The sequence below is a fragment of the Nematolebias whitei genome, chromosome 1 (assembly GCF_014905685.2).
Source record: "Nematolebias whitei isolate Nwh7 chromosome 1, NemWhi1, whole genome shotgun sequence".
NCBI lineage: Eukaryota > Metazoa > Chordata > Actinopteri > Cyprinodontiformes > Rivulidae > Nematolebias > Nematolebias whitei.
Genome location: NC_056498.1, coordinates 64924756 through 64941478, shown reverse-complemented (window position 1 = coordinate 64941478; position 16723 = coordinate 64924756). Strand labels below are relative to the sequence as shown.

The 16723-nt window shown below is 40.8% G+C and overlaps 1 protein-coding gene across 1 annotated transcript in view; it reads right to left on the bottom strand.

Annotated features, from left to right (window-relative positions):
* lrmda (leucine rich melanocyte differentiation associated) overlaps positions 1–16723 on the bottom strand; it is a 226672-nt gene that overhangs the window by 205467 nt on the left and 4482 nt on the right. Inside the window, exons 2-3 of the mRNA XM_037697755.1 lie at positions 10262–10364; positions 7825–7925 (exon numbers count right to left, since the gene is read on the bottom strand). Coding sequence (XP_037553683.1) covers positions 7825–7925; positions 10262–10364 — 204 coding nt within the window. The remainder of the gene's footprint in view (positions 1–7824; positions 7926–10261; positions 10365–16723) is intronic.

The window sequence follows — 16723 nt, the reverse complement described above, 5'->3', positions numbered from 1 at the left end:
ATGGATGGATGGATGGATGGATGGATGGATGGATGGATGGATGGATGTTGAAAAGGCCAAAAAGTGAATTCTGTTTTCTAGCGTACCTCTGGGTCGCAAACAGAAAGGAGTGAAAACGTTCTCCAACAAAATGGATCACCATTTCAAGAAGCCTGTATATCAGCTATGACTAACAGCTTCTACACAACCAGACCAACAGGAGTTGTTTTGCTATTGATGGTCCGAGTTCATGCTTGATGAAGAAAATCAACTGTGACACTAAACGTGGTACACTAAAATAATAGCTTTTTTGTTTAAAAGGTGGTGAATCTCATGTTTCTCCATTTAATAAGAAAATACTGAATCTGTGGCAGTGACTTGAAGATCCCCTGTATTTACAAAGGGAGTACCTCATACAGCACATTATATGTTGTTGACAAACTATTATACAGCAATACAGCAATATATAGCAATGACCTGGAGGTCAAAATACCTTGTTTTAATTCTGACTTTAATTTGTGACTTTGGCTTTGGAGCTGGGGTGAGGAACAGCACTCACCCAGTGATGGTGCATATGTGTACTATGAAGTTTCATTAAATTATCTTGAGCAGATCAGAAGTTAATAATAATAATAATAATAATAATAATAATAATCCTTACATCCTTACATTTTCATGCCGACGACACAGTTGTTTATTGTCGAGCTAAAACAGTTGCTAAAATTTGTCAGCTTTTACAGTCTGTGTTTGACATCATCCAGTCAGATTTGTTCCATCTCAAACTGGTGCTAAATACTGACAAAACAAAAGGGATGTTCTAAAAAAGTTAAATCTGGTCCTCTGGACATTCAAAAAGGGATGTTGTTTTCAAACAGAAAGTCGGTCCAGCAGTTCTTCCTTCTATTTTATGTTTGAATGGTGTCCCTATTGAGTTTGTCGATTCTTACAAATACTTTGGTATCTCGGTCGACTCACATCTCTATTTAAGCCTCATCTCAAAAACTTGGTAAAGAAACTGAAAGTAAAATTGGGTTTCTTTTTTAGAAATAGATTCTGTCTAACTCTGAATGCTAGGAAACACCTTGTAACTGTGACTTTCCTTCCCTCCATTTACTACGGTGACATTATTTACATGAATGCTCCTGTTAGCACTTTGCAGATGTTCGACGCTGTCTATCATGGTGCACTAAGATTCATAACTGCTGTTAGTATCGTACAAATCACTGCACCTGGTATTCACTGGTCAATTGGTCATCATTAACTTCACGCAGACTCTCTCACTGGTACATTTTTATCTTTAAATCACTTCTTGGTCTGCTGCCTTCATACATCTCTACCTACATGTCACTGTGTGAGTGTTGCTTCAGCGTGCGCTCTCAGGACATTATTACAAGCAGTGTTCCCTGAGTGCGGACTGAACTAGGCAAAAGGGCCTTCTCCTGCTCCGCTTCTGTTTCCTGGAACACGTTGCAAAAAGGTCTGAAGCTGTCGACCTTGACCTCTCTAAGGGACTTTAAACAACTGCTAAGTTCATTGCAAAAATCAATGCAGACATGTTCTTGTTTTTAGTATTTTACATTGCTTTACAATGTAGCTGTTTAGGTTTCATTTTTTTTATATAATTTCTTCCATGTACTTTTAATTTTATATGCTTTTTTATGAATGTCTATTGTTGCCATCTTTATTCTTTGTTTAAAACAAGTCTCTCGTAAATGAGTCATCAGGGCTCAATGAGAGTAACCTGTATAAATAATGGTTGAATTGAATAATAATACTGTAATAATAATAATAATAATAATAATAATTCATTTATTTAACCTTTATTTATATAGGTTAGTCCCATTGAGCCTCGGGGACTCATTTACAAGAGAGACCTGAATAACCTGAACAATAATGTGTTGTTTGTCCTCAAACAGATATAGAAAGTACGAGATCCACCAAGTAAAATTACAAGGGGTCTAAGTGTTAACCAATTTCAGTTGTTTGTCATTTACGCTGTCAGATTTGTTAGGAAAGACATCACTGCTCAACCTCTGTAAGGAATTCTCCCTGTGAGCCAAAGACACATGTCCACTTCAATCCTCATGTGTCCAGGGTGAAAACACTGAATGTAACAGATGCAGGCACCGAAAGAGCGCTCCAGTCACAGAGAGAAATCATGTCAAGGTAGCACATGCCACCTCCGTGCAATGTGTACACACCTGACCTGGAACAAAGTGGACAACACAACCCCAGCCAGGTCCATCCTGAGACAGAAATCTCACCGTGAGCCACACTTCTCAACACATTGATGAGACAGGCTGACACCACAGCACGCAGAGGGAGAGGTGTGGGTGTGACAGCCCACTACCATAATTTCATCCTGCCATTACCTGCCTAGCCGCTCACAACTGTGCTTACAGAGACAGGTGCACAAACACTGCACACAAGCAAAGATGCACGAGCTTCCACAAAAACAACAACCGTAGGTGCAGCACACCAACATCATGCGGGTCTCAGTTCAAGTTGATGCCACGTCTTGCGTCTCGTTGTGACTCATTGTCAGTTTGCCGGATGATTGTTGTCAATTGCGCTGACAGAAGTAAGCATATTAGCTGCAACAAACTCTGGCAATGTCTCCCTCTCGATTTGACTCGAGCGGCATAAAGAAGTGTATAATGCTGAAGGCGGTCCACTGGGTTTGCCCTAACACGTGCATCTATATACACCTGGTGTGCTTCACCTGACAGTCCGTATAAAAACGTCGCAACAATCTGACATGAGACATTCAACGGGGTTTGAAATGTCACATAAATAAATATTTATTTACACTTTATGTTACAGTTATTTGATGTGTGGAAATATATTTCCTGTAGTAAAGAAAGAGTACCCTGACATTGTCATTACCGTGACGTGCTAGCTAAAATTAAAACGTGACAACTGTCAATTTTTAGACAAGTTAAATCAGTCTGTCTCAATTTAAATTTCATTTACAAAAGTTACATTCGACAGAAAGTAAAAAGAAGTACAAAAAAGATTTAACTTTTTTTTTTTTTTTTTTTTAAACATTGTCAAATTTACAAAGAAATGATGTGTCAGTGACGGTGAGATGTAAACAGATAGAATTAAAGGTTTATGTTTTTACAATGTAATCATTCCTATCAGCTGAAAATGAAATGTCTTCATAATTTTGTTTAAAAACATGCACTTGTGGCCACAAAATAACAAGAAACAGAGATTGTGACAATAATGTAATGAATTCATAAAAATAGAAAGACCTAACACATCACCTACCCCTTTTCATGCCCTAATTTTCAACTAAGATCATTTGAATTTTAGAAATGATTTTGTTGTAGCCATTTTTGGTCAAATGTTATAAATAACGTTATGTGCAATCCTGTGCAAAATTCCAAGATTTTATACAAACCTTTGGCAGTCAAAGTATATGTGTTGTGAATAACTCTCAACTTCTTTATCATCACATCTTAGTTTATTATGTGTAAAACTGACTGAGTTATAGCCATTTTTGTGTTTGCCAAGGCTGATTAGAATAAAAGGGCCGCACTTTCATAGTAGCAGCTTCGTGCACTCCGCCAATCTTTTGGACAACTGTACGTACATGTTCTCGTTGTATCTCGGTGCAATGATAATGAAGTTTATTCTGATTCTGATTAGCTGTGGGGACCACCTTGAATGGGGCTGACTCCAAAAGTCGATCAGTTGTAGATGTTCATACAGTGATTACAGTGATATTCGAAGGATGAAACATTGGTATTAGGAAAAAAGGGGTCTGAAAATGATATAACACTTCAACTTGGATTAAGTTTAATGTAAAATTTATTTATGACATTTACTCTCTAACACAATGACAACACTCGAACAGTGCAAATTTGTAAATTTTCACAAATCTAAACTCAGCAGCGCACGTGACGTCATAGCGTTGTGCTGCCGCTGCAGACATCCTTGTGACTGGGTTGTCATACAAAAACAACGCCTTATATATAAACAGCGCCTTTTATATCGGTGAGTTATTTTCATGGAATGGCCGATGTCCAATATTTAATTTTATCGTTAGTATCGGCTGATACCAATACCATGTCGATAATATCATATATCCCTAATTGGTATATTTTCATATACAAAGTCATTTTAGGAAAATTACCATCATATATCAACTCCAAGTTCATTTCACTAAACAACACTCTCAGTCTCAGGGCCAGTAGCTGGCTTTGTGCGCACAAAGTAAGGAAAGATGAGTTTGTCTTATTTCGGCTCATGGTCTTGGAATGATCTGCAGCTGAAACTGATGTGGGAGTTTTTTATTCTTTTAGGTTAGGTTAAGTTAGGTTACTTTATTTATACCCAATGGTAGATTTGGTTTGCAGTGGTACAAAGCATAAAGCAGACATCCATGCGCACACATACTGTAAAAAAATAAGAACACCTCAAATAAACCATCCACAGATAATAGTGCTCAGGGTTCCACAGGTCATATTCAAAGCAAAGTAGGACATAAAAGAGGAGAGTAAAAACTTTAAAATTCAACTAGTATAAAAAATTTATTAAAATATTAATTTATCATTAGATTTTTTTTTTAAAAATCTGTCAAACCACTGAGAACACGTGTCAGTTCATTTTGTTCATTTCAATAACAGCAGTAGGAACAAAGCTATTTTCAAAGCATCTTGTCCTACATTTAGGGGCTAAAAACCTCCGACCGGAGGGAAGAAGCTGAAACTCCCTGTAAGGGGGTGAAAAACATTTTTTAAAACAGAAGAAACTATCCGCTGTACCTGGCTAATGTACAGGGATGTAACTGGTTTTTGGTTTCCTCCGATCAGTTTGGACGACAGCTTAACAATCTGCTGAAAGGAACTCTTTTTTTCAGTGTTGCTTGACCAAACCATGACACCAAGGAAAAGGATAAAACTGATTCAATAAAAGCACAATAAAACATGGTCATCATGGTTCGGTCAGTATTAAAGTGGCAGTTTCCTTAGACAAAACAGGCGCTGGTGGGCCTTCTTACATACTTTGTCAAAATTGGTTTCAAAGTTTAATTCATCATCTATGACTGTCCCAAGATATTTGTAAGACTGCACTCTCTCATTGGCTTGACCTTTGATTAAAGTGACTTCGTGCTTGTGAGGTTTCCTCCTAAAATCAATGATCATATATTTTGTCTTATCAATGTTTAGTTTGAGGAAAGAGTTCTTGCACCATTGAACAAAATCATCAGTTACCTGCCCATGACTACTTTCATTTCCTTTAAGCAGACTGACAATAACAGAATCATCTGCTTATCTAGTTTTAAACAAAATCTGTCAGAGGTTTTAGTCGCATCTTGCACCTATAATGTCCAAGTGTCTTAAATTGTGATTTATTTATTTTTTTACTTGTATTATATTTTATATTTTATTACCAGATGTTTTGTTGTAAATATTTTAATATTACTATTACTGTTCTTAAGACTGTGTTGCTGTATTTGCAGTGGCTTGTTTGCACCTTGCATGTTGCCCAAGATGTCCTTGTAAAAGAGATTAATAGTCTCAATGGATTTATTCCTGGTAAAATAAAGGTTTAAAAAAATATAACTTTCTAAAAGTTTCATTAAAATCCATTCAGTGTTGCCAAAGACTTTGCTAACAGACAGACACATTCAGACAGAAGCAAAAATATCACCACCTACCTTCTGCCTTTCTAAGAGGGCAATAAAGATGGTTATACTAAAGCAACACTCTGAAAACGGAAAAAGGATATTAATGAAAGAAAATGTGGATAAGTGCATAAATGCACATGCATAATATCATTTGGTTTTGTGCTGCCTTAGTTTAGAGAAAACAAACTCAGCCTTTAAGATTTGCAGAGTACAGTTACCAAGCTTAAAGTCGAGTTCTCCAGCCTCTCCATGATGACATGACAAAGCATTTTACCAGTTAATGACAAACCAAGCAGTAAGAGCTACAGAAGAACTTAGAAGTCCAACACTATGAGCAGGACCAACGTTGTTGTTAAGGTGTGCTCCGAAGATGTTGGCTTCATTTCAGTGCTGCTGAGCCATGGCCACACGATAACCAAACCGCAAAAAAACAAGTTCCAAGCTGGTCTGTATGTACCGTATTTTTTGGCCTATAAGTCTCAGTTTTTTGCATAATTTGCCCTGAGACTTATAGGCCAAAGCGACGTATTTAAGGATTTTGTTCCCCATCTTTATAAACCAATTTTTGGCTGAGATATGACTTTCATTCATTCTGAATGGGGAAAAAATTGAGCAGTACCACTTTCAGTCACCTGATGGCAGCAAAGTAGTAGTATCAGTAAGATATGCCGTTGTATCATGTAATAGGTAAACGTGGCTATAATGACAAATTCAAAAAAGTTCAGACAAAAACAACTGGACTTTATTTATTATACTTTACTTTATACTTTATTATTTTTGTCTTGAAATTTTTTGAGTTTACCATGTCCTGGATGACTGAGAATCTTCACCAGCTATTAATGGCACAATCAGCTTGCCATATTCCCACCTTCGTTCTGCTCGCTGCTTGGAGCTCAGCTTCATTTTGCTGCACCGCCCCGGCAAAATGCAGCTAATTTGACCATTAAAGTGCATTTAATAAGTAAAAGTTCAACTGAGACACACCTTTGCTATAATTTTGAGCAAACAAATAATTGTTTTAGATGCTTTTCTTGTTAAATTTCGAAAAAACGAGCAGCGTTCCTCCTTCTTTTTTCCTCTCTGTCTGTGCGCTCCCAGAGCACCGAGGCAGTGAATACTTTTGAAATGCAGCTGATGTGACCGTTAAAGTCCTTTTATTAAGCAAATGTTAGACTGAGACACCTTTACTATAAAGTCAAGCAAACAAATAATTGTTTTTAGGTGTTTATCTTGTTAAATTTCGAAGAAATGAACAGCAGCTCGTCCATCTGCACGTGCACTCTTACACGAATCGGGTTTTGAAATGCAGCCTATTTGACCATCAAAGTGCATTTATTAAGCAAAAGTTAGACTGAGACACGCCTTTACTATGATTTCAAGCAAACAAATAATTATTTTTAAGTGTTAACCTTGTTAACTTCTTGTTAACATCCTCCCGTGCATGCTCCCGCGGCCCCCACTTGGTAGCCCATCGATTTTTGGCACAACACCGGCCCACATTTCTGGGTTCGGCCCATTTTTCCGTGTTGTCAGCGGTGACGCGTAACAAAAGCGACGCATCAACGGTGATGCATAATAGATGTAATACGACATATACAGCAAAGCGACATGTTTATGGATTTTTCCACTTTTTTAGTCATATTTGGACTGATGCCACTTCTACGGCGGTGCGACAAGTACAGCGGAAATTACGGTATGTGAAAAGGAAGGGTTCTGCACTGTAAAGAGTGAAGTGGTTTAGCAAACTCCCAATACAAACAACTCTCACAAAGCAATTATTCAGACTTTTTTTTCAAGTGTCTACAGAGATGGCTTCATGGTCTGACAAACATGAAAAGAGTTCAGAACCAAAGTCACCTTATAACCATCTTCTCTTTTGTTCCACTTTTCAGATCAGCTGTTATCTTGGTGTCGATATAACAGCACCCCTACGACACGGATGCCACGAGGTGCTCCTTCATGTCCCGAATGAAGAAGCTCGTTCTATTTGTTCCTGAATTAGCATGTCACTTGTATTGATTGTGCCTTTTATTGTGCCTTGTACGTCCCCAGCGTATGTCTGGGACTCATCCAGCTGTTTGATGCTCTGCTCTGGACGGGGACCACGCCTTCACTTACAGTTGACACAAAGACGTTGACACCCAGTAGAAGACAGCAGATGATTGATTACATGTTCTCACTCCGCTTGTTTTTTCACGTTTTCTTACCTGAGCTGGTTGAAGCTCAGATCCAGTCGTTTGGCAAACTGTCCGTATGTGTCTCCAAGGAAGTACGGAATCTCCTCAGCGTCGTGTCCAATGTATGAAACCTTTAAAAGTAAAAAGTAAAAACAGAATGGGAGATCACTGATAGCTCTGGTGTGTAAAGCAAACCAACATTTAACAACTTAACGTTTTACGTTTCAATGTTTGGCCTGTCACCAAAGGCAAAGGGCAACAGTGTTTTTGCTAGCGTCTGTGTGCATCTTTTTGTTTGTATACAACAATACAAAAATGGAAATAGTGTCAGTTTTACAGATATTAATATTTGTTACAGTAGTAGCTGAGCATAACCCTAAGCTCTGAGCACTATCACATTTGCAGAGTCTCACAGTATTGCATGACATTGCGCATAATTTAATTTACAAAGTTTGACCAAACAGCCATAACTCTGCTCCTTCTCAGCATAAGATGATGTTAGCTAGCAACTCTGGCATGAGCGGTGGTGGACGATATGCATTCCTTTCAGAAACACTAGACCTCTCTTGGTTTTGCTGTTGTGATTGTGTTCAGTGTTGGTCACAGAAACAAGCTGAGGAAAGAGGAAATGAAAGCATCTCTTCACTGAAACATTGAAATCAGTCTTAGAAAACATACCGTACTATTTACTGAGTGAATGCTGATTCAGCATTCCCACTCTTGTTTTACTGTTCTCCTTTGTTTGCTTCCTTTTATTTATTTTTTTTACAATCTAACTACTTCTATTTAATTTGTACTGTTTTAGCCGTTAACAAAACATTCAGCTCATTTAGAAGATGGATGTTAGGACTTTTATTTTTAAAACATTATACTTTTTTACTATATTTAAGTGCATTTACAAATATATCTCCATAGAAATGCATTGAGATCGCTACGATTCCTTCAAAACTATTGTTGTTTGTTAAATCTGTTTCAGCACAATTACTCTATTTTTTGTTGAATATGTTAATCCTATCCTTGTGTTACATTTCACTACTATTCTGCTACTTTTAACTTTTAGATCACTTTAAGTCTTAAGCTAGTGTTTTACTACTTTTAGTAACTGCTAGCCTTTCGCTACATGTCACAACTGCTCTGATACTTTTAATATTGAGTTAAGCTTTTGCAAATTTTAGTCTAAGCTAGCCTTTTGTTGCTAACCTATCTTTTTCCAAGGCATTTGACACCATGTGAGAATTGATTTTTTATTGTTATTTATTTTATTCTCCTTTTACTGTTTCACTTTTTATTGCATAGCTGTTTATGTCTTTTTAGTTATTTTTTTCTTGTATTTTATTTCTTTTGTGCTTTTTAATTGGTCTGTACAGCCCTTTGGTCCTGTATGGGTTTTTTTTTGTGTGTGTGTGCTTTATAAATAAAGTTGGATTGGAGTTGGATAGGATTTTCACAACTGTGTTGCTACTTTTTTGCTTTTTGCTAGACTTTTGTTACTTTTAGCTTTAAGCTAGCATTTAGCTACTTTAGTAATTTGTTTGTTTGTTTTGGTAAGCATTTTGCTGCTTTTAGCCTTCAGCTAGCCTTTTGCTTCTTTTAATAACTTTAACAACTCAGATTTAGCTTCTTCATCAAACTAGCTCAGCGCACAGCTTTGACGTTGAATTTTCTCATAAAATCGAATTTCTCTAATTAAAATCGTCTTCCGGCTTTTCCCTCTTCAGGGGTCGCCACAGCGAGTCATCCTCCATCTCACTCTGTCTTCTGCATCCTCTGCCCTCACTCCAACTACCCCCATGTCCTCTCTATATCTTCTCTTTGTCTTTTTCCTGGCAGCTGCACTTCTAACATTCTTCTGTCCCTCCTCTGGACATGTCCAAACCATCTCAGTCTGGTCTAACTTTATCTCCCAGTTGTTCATCCTCTGCTGTACCTCTGATGATCTCATTCCTAATCTTCTCCATCCTTGTCACCCCTAAGGAGAACCTCAACATCTTAATTTCTGCTACGTCCCGTTCTTTCTTCTGTCTTTGTGTCAATGCCACTGTCTCCAGACCATACAACATGGCTGCTCTCACAACTTTTAATTTCTCAGATTAAAATATGAATCCAAAAGACGACACTTAAAAACAGAAAATAATAAATCATTCACACCTGCCATTCAGTATCTGAGTTGTTTTTCAGTCAAGCCTTGCCATGCACCCAGCACAAGATGTGCACTGCCAGATGTGTGCCAGATGTGTGCCTTTTAATGACGCTTTTATGACACATTCATAACACAACTAACTTTGTTTTTGTTCATTTCTTTCAGCTGTAAATTGAAACAGAAACCAGGAAGTCATGTGCAGTGCCAACAGGTGTGGACTGACACTAAACAAAAACTGCAACAACAATAAATAAATAAAATCACTTACAGTGTCTACATTTAGGGAAACGTGCCTAATAAATGGAGACAGAAGTTTATGTCACTTACTTGAGTCCCATTTAAATTGACCTGCGACTCGTTGTGAGCCATAATAAGAAGAATATCCTCCTGGTGACAGCTCGGCGGGTCAGAGTTGCTCTTCAGAACCTCCCTGGCGGGTCGGAACCAACATTAAGCGCTATTTTCTGTAGATATAACCCGGTTCTGTCGGAGAGCTTCTTCTTCCTCTGGACTTTTACTTTTACAGTTTCCGCGTGCCGTTTGAATCAGCTGACCGGCTGGTTTTCCGGAAGCACGTGGTCACCGTTTGAAAGCGAACTCCTCGTGCGCAGAGCCGTTGCTGACAACAGTCTCCCAACGTGAAGGGAAACCAAATGATGTGCTACACCTGCCTTCTGTAAACAAACCGGGAAACAAAATGGCGCATGTTAAAGATAAAAACAACGCAACTTCCCATTAAATCTGCGAGTTTCACTTCAAGAAGCTGCTTCGACACTGTTTGTTTTACAAAAATTGACTTTTTTTTTTTTTTTTTTTTTCCCAATTTACTTATATAGCATCAAGTCACAACAGAAGTTGTCTCAGGGCACTGAACAGAAACATTCATATACATTAAAAAAAGCCAATTAGTAAAAGTTATCTGTCTATGAAAGCCAGCAGATTGTGTTGAGTAACCACTTGATCCATTCCCATCCTCAGCAAGCACAAAGGCAACAGTGGAAAGGAAAAACTCCCTTTTAACAAAAGAAACCTCCAGCAGAACCTCATGACGAGCGGCCATCTGCTTCGACCCCTTGGTGTTTGAGAGGGCAGGAAGGAGAAACAGGCAAACACAGAATGGCTGGTCAGGTGTATTTTCTATTGGAAGAAAGACAAATATATATTAAGGATAAAAATAATTACAAACAAGTAGAGTAGAGCAAGGAAAGACAGCAGCAGAGCATGTGGTCAATGTGTCCTCCAGCAGTCTAAGCCCATAGCAGTTGAGCTCACTCATTATTTGTTTTTTTTATTTTGTTTGTTTGTTTGTTTTTTCAAATAAAGTAAATAATAAAGTTGTGTGAATTGGTTTATTGATCAAAACAAACTTATATTAAATGGATCCATAATACCATCAGTAACTGACGACAGGAATATTTTTTGCCTGCATCTGAAAGGCAGGTGATAATGTGAATGCTCATATGTGAGTGTGTGTTTGGCTGTAGTGTTAGCTAAATATCTAAAGAATCATGGGATGAGTTTGGTTGAAACACCCAGAAAGTAATCTTTAAAGATCCATCCACTACTAATTAACTTCTAGAGACAACCTGACTCAAAATGGACATCATAGCTAATCAAACATAGCGAACACAATAATGACTAACTAAATTAATTTTACAGGAGCTGGGCCAGGATGTGCTGTTGTTATAGCTAAGAGTCATTCACAACCTGTAGCTACTCGGAGCTCTAACAAATTGGATGAGAAATGTGTTTAAAACTTCAGCATTAACTGTTGACATCATCCCCGTTTGTCTGTTAGCAAAATATTTTATGAACCACTGAAAGGAATTTAATGGAACTCTCAGAAAATAATATTTGGAAGCACATCTAAGACTGATGAACTTTTGAAGTAAAACCAATTTAAGACAGATGCTCAGCGAAAATAAAAATAAACAATAACCTCCAGAAAACCAGTTTAGAAATCATAAATTATAACACATCTGCAGCTGTGACTACACGGTGCTCTGGTTCTGTGGTTGTGAAACAAGCCCAAATCATCAACACCTCACCACCGTGCTTCTTACAGGGGATTGAAGTGTTTGATTTCAGTCAGATTTACATTGTGGTCAAATTTCTCCACTTTAGTCTTGTTTCAGCAAATGAAACAGAGGTTTTGTCAAGATAAAACTTTGTAATCATAGGCCATGCTTCTCTTTTCTATTCTGGGAGAGGAGGCTTTTTTAATGAAACTGTTCCAAACAGCTTACATGTGTCTATATTTATAAACTTGTACTTTTGGTATATTCTAAAAGCTTTTAAGTCTTCTTATGTGGACTGACCTTGGTCTGCTGCTTCTATGGAGTGGAATGGTTTCAACTATGTATTTAATTGTTTGTAATGTTACTTCCCGGTGGTCTAATGGGCATCTTTTCTCAACATTGATTAAATCGCTCAGTGTTTTATTTCTAAGTTTCATAAATGTCTGGAAAAAAAGTAATTGATGCAGAAAAGCTGACCCATGCATTTACCTCATTTGACCAGTGGTCCCCAACCCTGGTCCTCTTGAAACACCAACATACGTGTTTTAGTTGTTTCCCTGCTTTGACACACTGGAATCCACTGGGATAGACTATTGTAATATTTCATTCTTTATTTTTATCTTTTATAATCTGGATGTGTAAAAATATTTCATAAAAGTCTTCAGTTGATCCATAATGCTGCTGCCTGAGGTCTGATGAGAATTAGGAGTATCTCGCCTTTAGCTTACTGTAAATTTCATTGTAATAATTTCCTTGTAACTCTCAACAACTAAGCTCTATTTTATATTAAAGATCTTCTTGATCCATTTTATCCTAATGGAGCACTTCATTTTCAGACATCAGGTTTATTTGTGGCTCCTAGAGTTTCCAAAAGTAGAATGGGAGGCAGAGCTTTCAGTTCTCAGACCCCTTTCTTGTTGAACTAACTTCTAGTTGAGGCTGACTGCCTAGTTTAGATACTTGGATTAAAACTTTCCTTTTTTATTTTATTAAATTCTATAATTAGGGTTGGCTTGGGTTTCCTGAGTTATTCCTTAGTTAATATGTTATAAGCTTGGACTGCAGGAGGACAAACTGATCACATTTCCTCACACTGTCTACTTGCTCTACTCTCCATGTTTGTGCATACAGTTATCACCAGTGGGATGTAACTAAGTACAAGTATACTTTGTTACTGTACTTAAGTACGTTTTTCATGTATACTTTACTTAAGTAGCCTTAAACCTGAGTATTTTCTACTTTTACTCCACTACATTTTACATTAAGTATCTGTACTTTCTACTACACTACATTTCTATAATGCGTTGCGTTTTTTTTTTTTTTTTCGTTAGTTTGAAAGTAACCAATGGTGAGAGGGGAGTTGGTCCATAGAATCACTGCAAAGTGTGCAGGTAACGTTAGACCTGCCTTCAAGAAGATCTGGGCCAATGACCTATATTCTAGTAAAGTAAAAACGTTAATGTGGTACTTCTAGTTTTACTAGAGTACATTTTTGTCTGTTTATTTGTACTTTTACTTAAGTACAGTATTTGAGTACTTTCTCCAATATTGTCCTTTTCTCCTTATAGAAACCACTCCTGGACCAATTCTTCTGCTCATCTCGAGCCAGTCGAGGCAGATGGCTGATCATCCTGAACCCGGTTCTGCAAGAGGTTCCTGTTAAGCATGAGACATTCCTTTCCACTGTCGCCATGCTGCTCAGAACTGCAGTAAAAGAAATATTTGACTCAACAGGCTTATTTGGAAAACTCCCCTATGATGAGCAAAATAAATGGACTCAATGTTCCCTCGCCCAGACGTGGGTCACCGGGGCCCCACTTTGGAGCCAGGCCTGGAGGTGGGGCATGCGGGCGAGCGCCTGGTAGCCGGGCTTTTAACCATGGAGCTTGGCTGGGCACAGCCTGAAGAGGAGACGTGAGTCCCCCTTCCCATGGGCTCACCACCTGTGGGAGGGGCCAAAGGGATCGGGTGCAATGTGGGATGGGTGGTGGCCGAGGGCGGGGACCCTGGCGGTCTGATCCTCAGCTACAGAAGCTGGCTATTGGGACGTGGAATGTCACCTCACTGGTGGGGAAGGAGCCTGAGCTGGTGTGTGAGGTTAAGAGGTTCCGGCTAGAAATAGTCGGATTCACCTCTACGCATGGCTCTGGCTCTGGAACCAGTTTCCTTGAGAGGGGTTGGACACTCTTCCACTCTGGAGTTGCCCCTGGTGAGAGGCGCTGAGCAGGAGTGGGTATACTTATTGCCCCCCATCTTGGTGCCTGTGTGTTGGGGTTCCCCTGGTGAATGAGAGGGTAGCCTCCCTCCACCTACGTGTGGGAAGACGGGTTCTGACTGTCGTTTGTGCTTATGCACCAAATGGCAGTTCAGATTATCCACCCTTTTTGGAGTCCTTGGAGGGGGTACTGGAAAGTGCACCTCCTGGGGACTCCCTTGTTCTGCTGGGGGACTTCAGTGCTCACATAGGCAATGACAGTGAGACCTGGAGGGGTGTGGTTGGGAGGAACGGCCCCCTTATCTGAATCTGAGTAGTGCTCTGTTGTTGGACTTCTGTGCTCATCATGGATTGTCGATAACAAACACCATGTTCAAGCATAAGGGTGTTCATATGTGCTCTTGGCACCAGGACACCCTAGGCCACAGTTCGATGATGGACTTAATCATCGTCTCATCTGATCTGCGGCGACATGTCTTTGACACTTGGGTGAAGAGAGGGGCGGAGCTGGCAGAGTCTCCTGTGAGACGGAGCTTTAACTCCCACCTCCGGGAGAACTTTGAACATGTTCCAGGGGAGGTAGGGGAAATTGAGACCGAATGGGCCATGTTCCGTGCCTCTATTGTCGAGGCGGCTTACCAGAGCTGTGGCCGCATGGTTGTCGGTGCCTGTCGCAGCGGCAACCCTCGAACCCGATGGTGGACACCAGCGGTGAGGGATGCTGTCAGGCTGAAGAAGGAGTCCTATCAGGACTTTTTGGCCTGTGGGACCCCGGAAGCAGCTGATGGGTACCGGCAGTCCAAGCAACAAGCGACTCGGGTGGTCACTAAGGCAAAACTCAGGCATGGAAAGAGTTTGGAGAGGCCATAGAGAATGACTTCCGCATGGCATTGAGGCTATTCTGGTCCACCATCCGGTGTCTCGGGGGTGGGGGTGGGGGGGTACAACACCAACACTGTTTATAGTGGGGGTGGTGTGCTGCTGACCTCAACTCGAGATGTCGTGGGTCAGTGGGCAGAATACTTTGAAGACCTCTTCAATCCCACCGGCACGTCTTTCACTGAGGAAGCGGAGCCTGGGGACTCTGGGTTGGGCCCTCCAATCTCTGGTGCTGAGGTCACCAATATGGTTAAAAAGCTCCTCGGTGGCAGGGCCCCAGGGGTGGATGAAATTCACCCGGAGTTCCTTAAGGCTCTGGATGTTGTAGGGTTGTGTTGGCTTACACGACTCTGCAATATTGCGTGGACATCGGGGTAAGTTCCCCTGGATTGGCAGACCGGGGTGGTGGTCCCCCTATTCAAAAAGGGGGACTGTAGAGTGTGTTCCAACTACAGGGGGATCATGCTCTTAAGCCTCCCTGGTAAGGTCTATTCGGGGGTTCTGGAGAGGAGGGTCGGTCAGATAGTCGAACCTCGGATTCAGGAGGAACAGTGCGGTTTTCGTCCTGGTCGTGGAACATGGGACCAGCTCTACACTCTCAGCAGAGTCCTGGAGGGTGCGTGGGAGTTTGCCCAACCGGTCTACATGTGCTTTGTGGACTTGGAGAAGGCGTTCGACTGCATCCCTTGGGAAACCCTGTGGGGGGTACTCTGGGAGTATGGGGTACCATGCCCTTTGATATGGGCTGTTAGGTCCCTGTATGACCGGTGTCAGAGCCTAGTCCGCATTGCTGGCAGTAAGTCGGGCTTGTTCCCGGTGAGAGTTGGACTCCACCGAGGTTGCTCTTTGTCACCGATTCTGTTCATAACTTTTATGGACAGAATTTCTAGACGCAGCCAAGGTGTTGAGGGGATCTATTTTGGTGGCCTTAGGATTGCGTCTCTGCTTTTTGCAGATGATGTGGTCCTGTTGGCTTCATCAAATCATGAGCTACAGCTTTCGCTGGAGCAGTTCGCAGCCGTGTGCGACACAGCCGGGATGACGATCAGTTCCTCCAAATCCGAGGCCATAGTCTTGAGCTGGAAAAGGTAGAGTACCCTCTCCAGGTCAGGGAGGAGGTCCTGCCCCAAGTGGAGGAGTTTAAGTATCTTGGGGTCTTGTTCACGAATGAGGGAGAAATGGAGTGTGAGATCAATAGGCGGATAGGTGCAGTGTCTGCAGTGAAGCAGGCGCTGTACAGGTCTGTCGTGGTGAAGAGAGAGCTGAGTCAAAAGGCGAAGCTCTCAATTTACCGATCAATCTACATTCCTACCCTCATCTATGGTCATGAGCTTTGGGCTGTGACCGAAAGAACAAGATCTCGGATACAAGCGGCCGAAATGAGTTTTCTCCGCAAGGTGTCTGGACTCTCCCTTAGAGATAGGGTGAGAAGCTCGATCATCCGGGAGGGACTCAGACTAGAGCCGCTGCTTCTCCACGTCGAGAGGAGCCAGTTGAGGTGGCTCGGGCATCTGCTTAGGATGCCTCCTGGATGCCTCCCTGGTGAGGTGTTCCGGACACTTCCCACCAGGAGGAGACCCAGAGGAAGACCCAAGACACTCTGGAGGGACTATGTTTCTCGGCTGGCCTGGGAACGCCTCGGGATTCCCCCGGAGGAGCTGGCCCAAGTGGCTGGGG